The 14,664-nt window shown below is 37.4% G+C and overlaps 1 protein-coding gene across 5 annotated transcripts in view; it reads right to left on the bottom strand.

Moving 5' to 3' along the window:
- The window catches only part of PHTF2 (putative homeodomain transcription factor 2), a 120,193-nt gene that overhangs the window by 33,133 nt on the left and 72,396 nt on the right, over positions 1-14,664 (bottom strand). For 4 of the 5 annotated variants that reach the window (XM_059170940.1, XM_059170936.1, XM_059170937.1 and 1 more), the window contains 2 exons: positions 8,671-8,836; positions 7,587-7,751 (listed from right to left, as the gene is read on the bottom strand). In XM_059170940.1, coding sequence (XP_059026923.1) covers positions 7,587-7,751; positions 8,671-8,836 — 331 coding nt within the window. The remainder of the gene's footprint in view (positions 1-7,586; positions 7,752-8,670; positions 8,837-14,664) is intronic. The other variant, XM_059170938.1, reaches the window with a different exon arrangement.

Here is a 14,664-nt window from a genome sequence, read left to right as displayed (position 1 = left end):
TTGTACCTTTTCTCTGTAATAAAAGAAATAAAAACAATAAAACAAAATAAAAACACCAACTACTAATTATCCCCATTACTTTGTGTAATGTGTAGATGTAGAAAAAGACCAAGGGAGGTAAAGATCCTAATATCTTAAAAATGTGAGAAACTCAAAAGACAGAGAAAGCGTTGGGGCGCCTGGGTGGCTCAGTGGGATAAGCCTCTGCCTTCAGCTCAGGTCATGATCTCAGGGTCCCAGGATCGAGCCCCACATCGGGCTCTCTGCTCAGCGGGGAGCCTGCTTCCTCCTCTCTCTCTGCCTGCTTCTCTGCCTACTTGTGATTTCTCTGTCAAATAAATAAATAAAATCTTAAGAAAAAAAAAAGAATTTATTATTTAAAAAAAAAAAAAAAAAAGACAGAGAAGGCGTGTGCTGGAAAGGTATCTATGAAGTTTCCTGGAAATTACACTGGGCTTGAACATTGTACAACATGCAGATGTAGAAAAAGACCAAGGGAGGTAAAGTTCCTGATTTCCCAAAGAAGTGAGAAACTCAAAAGACAGAGAAGGCGTGCGCTGGAAAGGGATCTGTGAAGATTCTTAGAAATTACACTGGACTGGAAAAATGGGGGAAAGGAGGTGAACAAGGGAAAAGAAGACTGGAAAGTTGGTAGAACCATTAATGAGAATAGGCAAGAGGAGAAACGTATTTTGGAGGAAGGACAGAAATGCTGGACCTCAAGGGCTTAGGAAACCTGTTAGGATCACTAGGCAGTTTAAAACATTCCCCGGAGGCTAGTAATCAGAGTAGAAAAAGTGGCTGAAAACTTGCAGAGTGAACCAGAACCCTAGAGGGCAAAAAGATAAGGGCCTTGTGAAAAGGGCATGGAATCAGTAGTAAGTCCTGCTTCAGGGATTTTGTAAGGGGAATGTGCACCTTCATTACAGGAGTCAAGACTGGTAAGCCCTAGTAGTACCCACTGCACACACCTTTCAGCTATCTCCCCTCCTCTCTTTATCTCTGCCTACTTGCAGTCTCCTCTGGGTTGTTTCTTTCCTATCTCCTTAAAGCACACAGGACACTCCCAGGCGTGAACAGTAAGTTGGTTTTTCTTGCTGATTTTTCTCAAGAAAATGCAGGTAAGTTGCAAACCAAGCTGAAAGGACAAAGAAAATACTAAATATACATACCACCCTCAGAGTTTACAAAGTAGCTCAAAATACAAATTGAGGCAGGTGGCTATAGCTGGTAGTAATACCTCTCGCAGGAGAACCGTGGCCACAGCACGGCAAGGGCAACCTAGCAACAACCAAGAATGGCGCCTGCTTCGAAGACAAGTTTAGGCAAGGTATCAGGCGCAGCCCGATGGGGTTGGAAAGGGGCTACATCCAGAGATTAACTGAATCAATATGGAGGACAAATGGGAACCATGTTTTTCAGTGGTAGAGAAGGAAGATAGAAGGACAAAGTTCAAATGAACTTTGAGGTACTGTATTTGAACTGGAGCTATCATTGCAAATCCATGGCTTATAATACATCTAAATACGGAGGTAAATATAAATGTAGAGGAACACACACACACACACACAAACTTCCTAGCTCTAGCCCCAAGATCTAAAAGTAGTAACACTGGAACAGCAATAAGCACTTCTGGCACTCTCGCTCTCTACCTTGCTCTCTTTCTACCACCCTCCTCAAAGAAATGACTGACTCCAGGGCTGAGGCAGAGGAAGGATAAACTGAACCTAAAACATTGTGCAGCCCTAGAAAGAAAGAAAGTGAACAAAGAATGAAAGGGACAAATCAAAAAAGACAAACTGCTCAAAGGGTTCCATTGGCCAATTTAGGCCAATCTGATCATCAAAATGAATAATGACATTAATAAATTGAATAAAATAGAAATCCATGAGTAAATAAATAGGGGAAAGCTTATCCTTACAGAAAAATGCCAATAAATGCAGAAGGAATGACGGAGTTAGAAAAAAAATTACCACTTGGCAACCATCATAGCAATAATTCTGGTAATAATCATCAATGCATGTTAAAACTAGAAGGTGAAGGTGGGATGAGGAATGAGTTATTTTTTATAATCTTAATGTGTCTCCACACAGGACATTTGTTGATGATAAAGGGAAAAACAAATTTACAATGGAGAAATCTGGCAGATATTCCATTAATCAAGTGATTAATGTAAATACCAGTAAGGGGACAAATTTTATGTTGTTTGCCATTTGATAGGATGCAATGAGAAGAACTAAGTATCACTTCTATGATATTCCTGCCAAATTTGCATAACTTGGGTTTCATGAAGAAACATCACACTACTAACTCAGTATTACGCTGCTAATTGTTAAATAACTAGCTCTCCAGAGGTAAAAAGTCCTTCCTTGTCTGTGGTGTTCCCTGATTTCCATGGTGTAAATAACCCCACCATGGCCAATTTCAACTACCAACTGATAATGTGGACCTAGGAGTTGGGAAGAGATAGCACGTTCCAGACTCACAAGTCACTAGGGAATCTGATCTTGACCAGGGGCATAAACCCAAATTAAGGGACTTTGTGCAAAAATGTGAAAACCATATAATTGAGTAAAGGCTGATTCTGCTCCAGAATGAAGGAGACTAGAGAGACATGACCACTATATGCAGCGCATGATCCCAGATTAGAGCTTCTGGAGAAGGACAAGGCTATTAATAGGGACAATCAGCAGAATTTAAATGGGGTCTCTGAGTGAAAGACATGTGGGAGTTCTCTGCACTGCTCTCTCAACTTTTCTGTAAGTTTGAAATTATTTAAAAATAAAATCGTATCTTCTCTAAAGTACAACTGATTTGTACCCGATTGGGACATTCTAGATTTGAGCATAGGGAAAATGCTGAAAGGACAAAGAGCTGGGAGAGCTAAATTCCAATTAATGTAGGTAAAGAGGGTTAAAGCCCATGACTGCTCTGGGTGGTGTCTAGTGCTGCTTCGCTCATAGTGACATTAACAGCTGAAATGAAGAACCTCACAGAACAATATTTATTTCTCAAAAGGAACATAGGTTACCAAGACTCAGATGTTTAATTACCCATTCCCTTGTTTTAGAGCATAAAGATACTAGGGAAAGGCAGTGGGACTGAGAGATTTACTTAAAATACTAATATTGTAAAATTCTAATTAAACTATTTTTTAAAGGGAAGCTACTTCGTTTAAATCAACTTTTAAAAATGTACAAAAGTGGGCGCCTGGGTGGCTCAGTGGGTTGAGCCGCTGCCTTCGGCTCAGGTCGTGATCTCGGGGTCCTGGGATCGAGTCCCGCATCGGGCTCTCTGCTCAGCGGGGAGCCTGCTTCCTCCTCTCTCTCTGCCTGCCTCTCTGCCTACTTGTGATCTCTGTCAAATAAATAAATAAATAAATAATTTAAAAAAAAAATGTACAAAAGTAAAGTAAAGCAAGGTGAAGAGCATTTTGGTTTTAAAGTAAGCATATACTTCTAAATCATCATTCTCTACCAAAAATAAAAAACAGGGAAGAGGGCGCCTGGGTGGCTCAGTCAGACATCCATCCTGAGCTCTTAAATTTCAGCTCAGGTCTTGATCTCAGGGTCATGAGTTCAAGCCCTGTACTGGGCTGTTTTAAAAAATAAATGAAATAAAACTAAATTAAAAACAGGGTAGAGAGAAGCTAGTATCAGGAATTAAAATACTGCAGTGTAGAAAAAAATGGTACTTCTTAGTATTATCCACAAAAAAATCTACCTTTTGACAGCTACACTGAATGCATGTAATACACTCATTTAGTAAAAGCAGAATTAACAGTTTTTGCTTAGATCAACCCAAACACCATGAGTCACAGGCATGTGGGCAGTGAGTACTGCCTTGAAAACAGGAGATATACAAATCTACAGTGATCTTACTTATTCTGTGATAGAAGAAGTATTTCCTGCATTGGATTTTGAACAAAAAGCATTTGCAAAGAAACAATGTGCAATTCCACTACCATGGTTAAGGCTTGCCATGTTTTATAACTTCAGAGCTAATTCTATAACTCACCTACTGCCTTAATCTTTGGCATGACCAAGAATTTTCTTTAAAGTATTATGCTTGCCATTCAGGAAGGATAGCTCTATGTCGCAAATACACATAGGAGGAAATGACTTTTAGAAACTTAAATAGTCTAATTAGTGTAGTTCCTTTGTGAGATGGATGATGATTTTGGTCTTGTCTGAAAAAAGGCAAATAAATGTACAACCTGCACCATAAATAAATCATAAAGCTGGATGTGTTTTTCAACATTGAAAACTTTAACTGAAGAGTTAATATAACTTTTAAAGAATTTACTAGCTTGTGAAATCTCAAATGTATTGTATCAAACAAGAAAACCAGTATGTTTCTATTTGAGAAACCTCATCAGGGAAAGAAGCTGAGAGTATTTATTGGTGCTCTAGAAAATACTCAGGGGTATATCAATAGAGCCAACTGAAGATCATCCTTCTAGTACTAAAGGACATTAGAGAGTGGTTATGGGGAAAGTTAACAGTAGCAAATAACTCTTGTTCTAAAACATGGTATGAAATTTCTAGTCCTGCTCTCACTTCTATAAGAGAGCGGGGGGGGGGGGGGGGCTAGAGTAACAGAATGCATACCATCTCAGTTATAAGAAAACGACACAGGAGCCTACATATTACCATCACAGCTGTGTGCAGCTATGCATACACCTTGAAGATATGCTAACAAAGACTTTCAAAGACTTATGGGTTTGTATGTTTCCCTATGTATCCTCTACAACAGCTAAGTTTGAGAGATATGCAACAAATTATGTATTATGTACCAGATTTATGTATGGTACCCGTAACTGTTCTAGAACTAGTCCAATTCTAAAACAGAGTGGCTACAGCAACATTAATGAGTTATCTAGTTGTGGCATAAGTTATTTTTAAAAATCTGGGATATACGGACATTTACAAAGTCTTCATCCTTGTCTATGGGAGACAGACTCACCTAGTTTACTGTTTAAATGACTGAACTATTTAAACTGCAGTCACTAAAAACCAAATTTTTAATCCCTGTACCAAAAATTTATGGTGGGACTACATACCACTCTTACTTACATTATATAGTATACTCCATTATGGGAAGAAAGCCAATTTATTAAATCTTTAACTTTCATTTAATTGTTAAATACATTCAATATGGAGGTTAAGTGGGACAGCAATATTTAAGGTAGGTCAGTCAGGGGGCACCTGGGTGGCACAGCTGGTTAAGTGTCCGACTCTTGGTTTCCGCTCAGGTCATGATCTTAGGGTTATGGGATCTAGCCCAGTGCTGGGTTCTGCACTCAGCACAGAGTCCGCTTAAGTGAGATTCTCTCTCCCTCTGCCCCTCCACTCCCCCTCACAACAAATAAATCTTTTAAAAACAAACTCCCCCCAACCCCCAAATACCCGCCAGTCTTTTTAAAATAATAATAATAAAGGCTAGGTCAGTTAGGCATGTGAGTTAACATGTGGCCTGGTTTTACTCTGGCATCTGTCTCTAATCTGCCAAGTCAATTTATATTGACTGTTTTTCAGTGATATTGTGATGGTGAAATTAATCCTAAAGGACATGCAAAAAAACCAGTATCTGAATTCCGAAATAGGTATTATGCTGAAGAGATATACTATCTAGATATAATTCTTCCTACTCAATCTTTTTAGTAGATATTATAATTGTGCTAATTTGAGACTATAATTCTTTAAAACTAAAGTACTAAATACTTAGGATATATGGTTGATTTCTACATCTTTGTAAATTGATATTTTCTTTGGTTTTGTTTTCTTAGTTTCATAGAGTTCTTTTACATAAATACTATTTTTTTTCAAATGAGAAACATGTCTTGTTTAAAAAAATAGTTTTATCTTAAGAATGAAATGTACTTAGAAATTATAAATAGAGCCTTTCCAACTTATAAACACAGGATGTAAAAATAGTAGTTTTCTTCCTAACATCTAGAAAACCAAAAGACACTATACACAAAGCTTAGACATCTGAGGGGCTATACATTTATTTTTGCATGGGTGATGCTAATTCAGATACCTTAATGGAAGTATCCAGCTTTTCAATTTATTATCACCAGAAACAATTTTAAGTCTCAGCTGATCTTGCAGTTTAAGGCCTCTCTAACTTATCCAAACTTGAAAGAACAAGACATCATCAAGATTTCAGAACTCGATTTAGAACTTCCAAAATTAACATTTTTCTTAAGATCTTTTTGTACCTAATATTTAAAACATTCTCATTCATATGCTAGCAAACCAGTTCCAAATGAAACAGCTGAAAATAGTACAACTTTAAAAACATTTAGATTATAAAGTTGTCACTTTAAAGAGAATAAATCCAAAGGGATTTAGCCATTACATTATCAATGACTGGTAGTCAAGGTCATTCTACAGCCCAAAGGAAGAAAATTGAAGTGTGAATCTCATTTGACTAAAGAAACACAGCAGAAATCCAAAGGCACTAAAACCTACTGATCTAGGGGCATTTTGAATGCTATGTAACAGAAGACAACCAAAACAACTAAATGATTCCCCAAAGCAAAACACAGTCACTGTGCTATTTATTTTATAACTGCTCATCTCATCAGAAAGTCTTGCGATATGTGTGTAAGACACTGATTTTGCAGAGATAAAATTATCATATCCTACTGTCAGAAAAGAGAGCTATTTATTAAAAGAAAAAAAAAACAATGCAATTCAAATTCAGAACAAAATACAACAAAATAAAACGTAAATCTTTTCTGGATGAAGAAGAGGTGGTTGGAATAGTCAAGGGATCCAATTTAATGCCACGTTATTTCAAACTATTAGGTTTTTGTGCAATTTCCCTCAAAATTACAAGCAATGAAAATACCCCAGGATACAACTGCTTAATTTTCCAATATAAGACAAACTTGATCATAAAAGCACAATCACAAGGGGATGAAATAATTATATTAAGAGAGGAGTTAGTAAAAGTGTTCAAAATAGTTATGTGCAGTATCCCTTTTCTTGACTTATTAACTTAGCAACTTTTATTGTTATACTTGGTTTTACTCCGTATACTCAGTAGTTTGATCATACCATCTTAACATTTTTTACATTTATTACATGTCTATGTAAACTAATAAAATAACTCTGAAATGTTCTGAATTAACTTTTCAAAATAATAATACAAGACTGAGTTAGGTTTATTTTTGCAATTTGCCATAATTACATTTTCCTATTTGGTAAATGTTTACTGTGATACAAACTATACAAAAAGCCCAATTTGACCATAGTGCCGATAAAAACAGAATAATTTAATAGAAGTAAGGTGGTACTTGAGAAATCACATAATAAATAAAAATCAAGAAATCCCAACTAGATATACTTTGATGTATACACACTCATGCTCACACAGGTATATTTACACAGATTCCAAGGTAAACTTTATGGTCTCTATTATTCCATTATCTATATATAGCATTATAATTTATCAAAACAAAATCCATAATGGGAATATCATAGCTAAAGTCATTAATATTATATTACCTAAGACTGAAGTGCCAGAAAAGGGACAGTGCATCTCTACGCCATATAAAGCCTTGAATAAATACAAACCCTGATAAAAAGAAAGCGGCGTGCCAGAGATCTCTGAAGACAGTGCCCACGCTGTAAGAGGTGCTGGTACTGTGGCTCTGAGCTGCTCCCTCCTGTGTGTTATCTGTGGTGCTAGAACCATCTCCTTCCCTATGGACTTCCAAATGGGCTGCTTTTCTTAATTTCCTTGATCAGAAGAGATTAAGAGCAGAAGGTGGCTTTAAAATGTTAACAACCACTCTGTTGGTAGCACATTCAAAATTATGACCAAATATAAAGACAGGAACTTTAATACACAATAAAATTCAGTTATTAACGGGAGAAAAGTTAACGTCAACATTAAGGTACATATTCAAGAGCAACTTCTATAAATGTTGGGTTATTGTTCCTTGTTCACACTGACAGGTGAGTGAACATTAGGTTGTAACGATATCATTGGACAGATTTTTACAAAGCATTTCTTCCCTATTTGAATGCCACTTATCTGCAGAAGAAGAAAGAAAAAAATTTAGACAGAGAGAATTACAATCTAACTGATCAACAATGCTATTTATCTAGTGTCGGTATTATCTTTTGACAAGGAGAAGGGCTTAAATCTCAACATCCCCAAACTGCAAATGTCGCAATCTCTTAGCAACCATATTCAAAGGAGGAATTGCTCCAAAAGACCCTTAAACAGAACTCCATTGTGCTGAGTGGCCAGAGAGACTTGCTACGCTTACTTAATCAAGAGACAATATTAAACAACTTCGAATAGTATTTAATAAACAGAATTTAGCTGAATTTTTTTCCTGGCTATTGTTTTTGCTGAAGTATCTTGTAAGTACAAGATTTTGTAAATAGAGGGAATTATCAGCAATTCCAGCTAATATATTCCCTACAATATCAAGTGCCTTGGAAATGAGCTTTAGGAAAGAAAACAAAAACAGGTATGTGGTCTCATAATGGCCTTGAAGCAAATACATAAACTAAATCATTTGGTAGCTAAGCTTCCTGGTCTATTTAATGGAAGAGTGGCTTTATAAGATAACATTTTATTCGAGTCAAGAACAATCCTAGATTCAAATTACACAAATCCACACAAAGGCTGCTTTTAAAAGAGTACCTTCTTCTTTTACCCCCTGCACTGAGAGGGGGTTTTGGTGTTCTTGTTGACACAATCTGGCAGTGCACAGTTCCCAGGAGCAGCATCAGCCATATTGGCCCAATCACTTCCGTCAGAGGTATGCTATGTGGGCTAGAAGCGGAACAGAATAACACTATTGCAGCAACTACAAAGAGGGAAAGAAAATATGTTTAATTATAGATCTGACAGTCACCTCTTCAAAACGTTAAAAACTGTATTAACATTGCTTCTTCCAGATTATTTTTCTAACTTTAAATTAGTTAAAAACATCACTGCAGACAAGCTCTTTCAGACTATTTTTTTGTTTGCCACTAGCTAACCACAGTATTCGGCAATAAACTCCTGGAACAAGATAACATCCAACACAGTCTCTAAAGCACACATTTTTATGCTGCAATGAAAACCAGCTGCATATGAATCCAAGGGCATTCCTGATAAGATCACAGACAATCAAAAGAAACACTAACCTCAAGTGCACGTAATTGCTTTGTTTTACAAACAAGGAAATCTATGATAGGTGTGTAATAAGGCTATAAAGAGCTTCTTTTCAAATAGAGATTTATCTGCTCAGAAATAACAACATAAATTTACTTGGGTAAATTCTTCAGGGAAACGAGTAAACACTCACCAATGCTAAGACTGCCACATGAAGAAGAGATCTTGTTTTTGCTTGCTTAGCATCTTCTATACTTTACAGACCGACCTTACGTCTTTTGGGAGCCTGCCTCCTTTATCTGTCAATCAAATCATCTTATTTCTCCCACTTTAGGGACAGATGTGTTATCTAGTCTTACCAGGGTCTTAATTGTGGGCACAGGAATTAATAATGAGATGGGCATGTAACCTTAGCAGGACCAATCAGAATCTTTTTCACGGATTAATAGAGGTAGATAGAAAGGCCTTTCTCCCACATCACAAACAGTAAGGACTAAGGAAATATGAAATTGCCAGGGGCCACATCAGCCACCTCCTTAAGAGAGATGAGACCAGCACAATGAGAATAAAATCACCAGTATAAAAAGTGAAGATATCATGTGAGCCGGTAGATCCAGAAATGCTTGAACACAGGGCCTATGAGATCCTAATTCTGTTTCAGCATAATTGGAGAATTTGAAAATTAGATTTTTGTGCACTTTGTTAGCTGTGATTATTGTAATGTGCTTATGTAAGGTGCATATTTTGAAGAGATGCATGTTGATGTATTCAGGAGTAAAACATCATGATCTATATAATTTAACAAACTATATTAAGTACATATTCTAAAATATAATGATTTAATTAAAAAGATGGGCATATGCTATTTAGAATGACTATGTAACATGTAAATCAGGACTCTTTTGAGAGTGAAAGGAGAGTTGTTAATAAAAGCACAAGGACAACACAAGTAGATTTGGACACTTGGACAGCCCCAAGCAAACTGAATAAATAGCTATCCCAGTTATTGTTTTTGTAGTAGTCTATCTAGTTTTCTGGGTTTTTGGAAAATTTTTATGATCAGCGGCATAAACAAAAACAACACTTTTTACAAAAGCTAGCTTGCATTTGTTTTTTTTTTTTAATTTTATTTATTTATTTGACACAGAGAGAGATCACAAGTAGGCAGAGAAGCAGGCAGAGAGAGAGGGAGAAGCAGGCTCCCCGCTGAGCAGAAAGGCCAGATGTGGGGCTCAATCCCAGGACCCCAGATCATGACCCGATTGAAGGCAGAGACCCATCCCACTGAGCCACCCAGGCACCCCTTGCATTTGGTTTCTGCCACCTGCAACTGAAAGGATCCTGGTCTACCATACCAAGATATAAGCTTCAAATACCAGTTCATCTCCTCACATGTGTTAAAAGGTATCATAAACACAACTACTCAGCTTTATGTTCTCCTGAATAATAAGTTCCTTTACAAAGAAAAAAAAAAGACTTAAATTTCTTAAAATGCCAATCATCTTTATGAATTACCCAGGAATGTAACTCAAAAATCTCTGCTTGTTCTGTAATAAGAGTCCAGAATTTTGAAAACTCTAGTCTTTGCTGTTTTTAATATGAACTCTGATGTGACCTTTGTTAAATCCCTTTACCTTTTTGAGCCTTGGTTTATTTTTTTTGTACAATAAAATAGGATGTAGGTACTATAAATTCATGTGAGGTGATACATACAAAACACTTTGGGGGCACCTGTGTTGCTCAGAGGGTTAAAGCCTCTGCCTTTGGCTGAGGTCACGATCCCAGAATCCTGGGATCGAGACCCACATCAGGCTCTTCTGCTCAGCGGGGAGCCTGCTTCCACCTCCCCCTCTCTCTCTCTTTCTCTACCTGCCTCTCTGCCTACTATGATCTGTATCTATCAAATAAATAAAATCTTTAAAAAAAAAAAAAGCTTCTTACAGAAGTGAATGTGTACTTAACACTGGCAAATAGTACTTTTACTTGCTATCATTAACTTAACTACCTTTAAAAAGAAGGGGGATGCAAATGCAACTTAAGAGGTTCAGAGTTTCAGGGCATCTTGGTGGCTCAGTGGGTTAAGCATCTGCCTTTGGCTCAGGTCATGATCCCAAGGTCCTGGGATCAAACCCCAGATTTTCTCCGTCTCCCTCAGCTGCTCCCCCTACTTGTGTTCTTTCTCTGTCAAATAAATGAATAAAATCTTAAGAAGAAAAAAAAAAAAAGGAAAAAGAAAGAAAGGTTCAAAGTTTCCTGGGGCGCCTGGATGGACCCAGTGGGTTAAGCCCTTCACTCTTGGTTTCAGCTCAGGTCATGATCCCTGGGTTCTGGGATCAAGCCCGGCATTGGGCTCCATGCTCAGCAAGGAGTCTGACATTCTCTCTCTTTCTCTCCCTCTACCCCTCCCCCCACAACTCTCCCTCTCAAATACATACATAAATATTAAAAAGAAAAAAAAAAAAAGAGAGGTTGAGTTTTGGGCACAGACAAGAACATCTTTAAAAACTTTAGATTTTGGGGCGCCTGGGTGGCTCAGTGGGTTAAGCTGCTGCCTTCGGCTCAGGTCGTGATCTCGGGATCCTGGGATCGAGTCCCGCATCAGGCTCCCTGCTGAGCAGAGAGCCTGCTTCCTCCTCTCTCTCTCTGCCTGCCTCTCTGCCTACTTGTGATCTCTCTCTGTCGAATAAATAAATAAAATCTTTAAAAAAAAAAAAAAAAAAAAAAAAAAAAAAAAACTTTAGATTTTGTATAACCTCTTTCTGGTTATTTATCTGTATTCTTTCAGCCCTATCAACACCATCCTCTGGTGGGGCTGGGAACCAACAAACCGTATTTTGTATCTTAATAGGAAGTTGTTATATTCTGTAAAATTCTGCCACATGAAGAAGAGATCTTGTTTTTGCTTGCTCAGCATCCTTTATACTTTACAGACCGACCTTACGTCTCTCTATCTTTTGGGAGCCTGCCTCCTTTATCTGCATCAGGAAAAGCTGGGGGCAAGGGAGCAACTTTATCCCCCCCCCTTTTTTTTTCCTGGTTGTGCCTGTATCCATATCCCTTCTATGGCCTCAGTTCCTAAGACAGTGGTTCTGGTATAACCTCCAACCTGTTGTTCCCCTTTAAGTGAAGGGTTACGAAGAAATCATTCACTTCTCTTATATACTGTTAAGTTATACTTTTTGATCATTTAATGAAGTCCAATGAACTAGACAGAACTACTGAAGATTTTTGGTGGGCAGTACTTCTACAGATTCCTCTAAGAGCTCAACTAAGACAAAATGTTTTATTAGGCATGAAAGTTCCAAGGCAGGATTTCACATACTGGTCAAGCAGAACTCTAGGGATAATCATTAGAAATATAAGATATCTAAAGTTTAATTTTTAGGTCAATCTTTGAGATTTAGTGGCAGATGTTAGGCACTGGGAATAGTAAGACAAATAAGACCACAGTCTCTGCTCACTGCCTCTCCTCAATTTAGAAGAAAAGAGGGACACATAAAGAAACAAAATACCTATAATAGACTGAATTACGCCCCCCACCCTATTCATACGTTGATGCCCTACAGTGTCTATATAGATGTAGTAAAGGTTGAATGAAGTCCTAAGGATGGAGCCTTAGTCCAATAGGGCCATTGTCCTTTTAAGGCAAAGAGATACCAGAGATCTTGCTCTGCTCACACACAGCGGAAAGACCATGTGAGGACACAGTGAGCAGGCCGCCATCCACAAGTCAGTAAGAGAGACCTCACCAGACACCAATCTGATGCCACACTGATCTCAGACTTCCAGACTCTAGAACTGTAAGAAAATAAATCTCTGCTGCTTAAGCCACACAGTCTATGGTATTTTGTTAGGGCAGCCCAAGCAGACTAATACAATACCTATGAAGAGTGCTATATATTGGGAGGGTGGATAGGAAAGGATTCTCAAAGAAGGTGGCACCTGATGCCTAGTCTAACTGAGAAAACAAGTAGATGCAGATTAGGTAAATATAAGGGAAGAAGGCTACTCAAAGAAAGGGGCAGACAGAAGGCAGACAGAATTAAAACACACACACACACACACACACACACACACACACACACACCCCACAAACAACACAAAAAAGAAAGAGCAAAGAGCTAATTTAGCCTGGCAAAACCTGGGGAGAGATTCAACAAGGGACAGACTAAAAACGTGGTTTTCCTCTTAAAGGCAACAATAACTAGGAAGAGATTTAGACCTTAAGTGGCTAGTCTGAATTTCCAATTTAAAAGGTAAAAGGACAGAAGGTAGAAGATATAAGGGCTCTTGGCAGTAATCTGGGTGAGAAATGACATAAGCAAAAAGCATAAATGGAGTCGAGAATACATAGCTGAGATACTTAAAAGGCATGTAATTGAAATAAAAAACTATACAAAGTTATACAAAACCAAATCTGACTGCACATGATTCCTTCTACTTCTTAGGAGAAAGGTGGGATAGAGAATAAGGTAATTCAGAGCACTGCACCATACTTTTCTATGCAAAAATGTGTAGGCACAAAGTAGTACCAGCAGATTCCTGGGGTCATTAAGGCTGATATCATTTTGTCACTGGCTGTGACTCGAAGCAGGTTAAATCACTTCTTTTATTTAGTAGGAGAATATTCAGTGTTCACCACTTAGGAACACTTACAATGTCAAACTTTGGTTCTGAAATGAAAAATATCTTTTTCATGTCTCATCTAACCTGTCTTCCTTATTTAACATAGACAAGCCAGTAAGTAAATTTCAGACACAATATATGCCCTCTAGTTACAATGGAAACTAGTCATTATAATAGCAAAAGATAGCAAAAAGCTTACATGTCCAACACTGATACAGCACAGAATATTTTACAATAATTTAAAATGTATTTTTAAGACTCTGATACTTATGATGACATAAGGCAAAAAAATATAGATTTTTATACAGATTAATCTCAACATTTAAAAATGTTGCAAAGTAAACTGAAAGGTAAGATTTTGGGTAGGTAAATTTTAAAAAAAATTTCCTACATTTTCTAAATTTTCTGCAAAGAATATTATTATTTCTTTAATTAGAAACACACACATAGTCTCTCCACTGATAAAAATCACAAACCTTCAGAGTTTACTCCCTTTCATGTATATAAGATGTACCCTGGCTTAAAAGAAACAACTTTACCTAAATAAATGTCTATAGGTTTTATTACATTTTCATTTACTTAAGACATTTATCTGAAAAAAGAAAAGATATTTACCTTTTTACTTAAAGAGTTTGTTGATAAAACATATTTAAACAATCATTCAGGATTACAATCATGTTTTTAAAAAAGCAAGACATTAGAATGACTGAAAGGATAACCACTAAATTAAAATCACTGTTTTTATTAGAGCACAGGGATGTGAGTGGTGTCTTCCTCAGGCCTCCGAGCGCTCTCCAGCATCATATATTATGCATTATATGCTGTGGCTCTGACTCGGCACCCAAGTGCGTCCGTGCTGGTAGGCAGCATACTGGGACTGTTGAGCACGTGGCTCTGCAGACAGACTGCTTA

This window comes from Mustela lutreola, chromosome 4 (genome assembly GCF_030435805.1).
Source record: "Mustela lutreola isolate mMusLut2 chromosome 4, mMusLut2.pri, whole genome shotgun sequence".
Taxonomy (NCBI): domain Eukaryota; kingdom Metazoa; phylum Chordata; class Mammalia; order Carnivora; family Mustelidae; genus Mustela; species Mustela lutreola.
The sequence above is the reverse complement of the archived record's forward strand: the minus strand, read 5'-3'. Positions and strand labels throughout refer to the sequence as shown.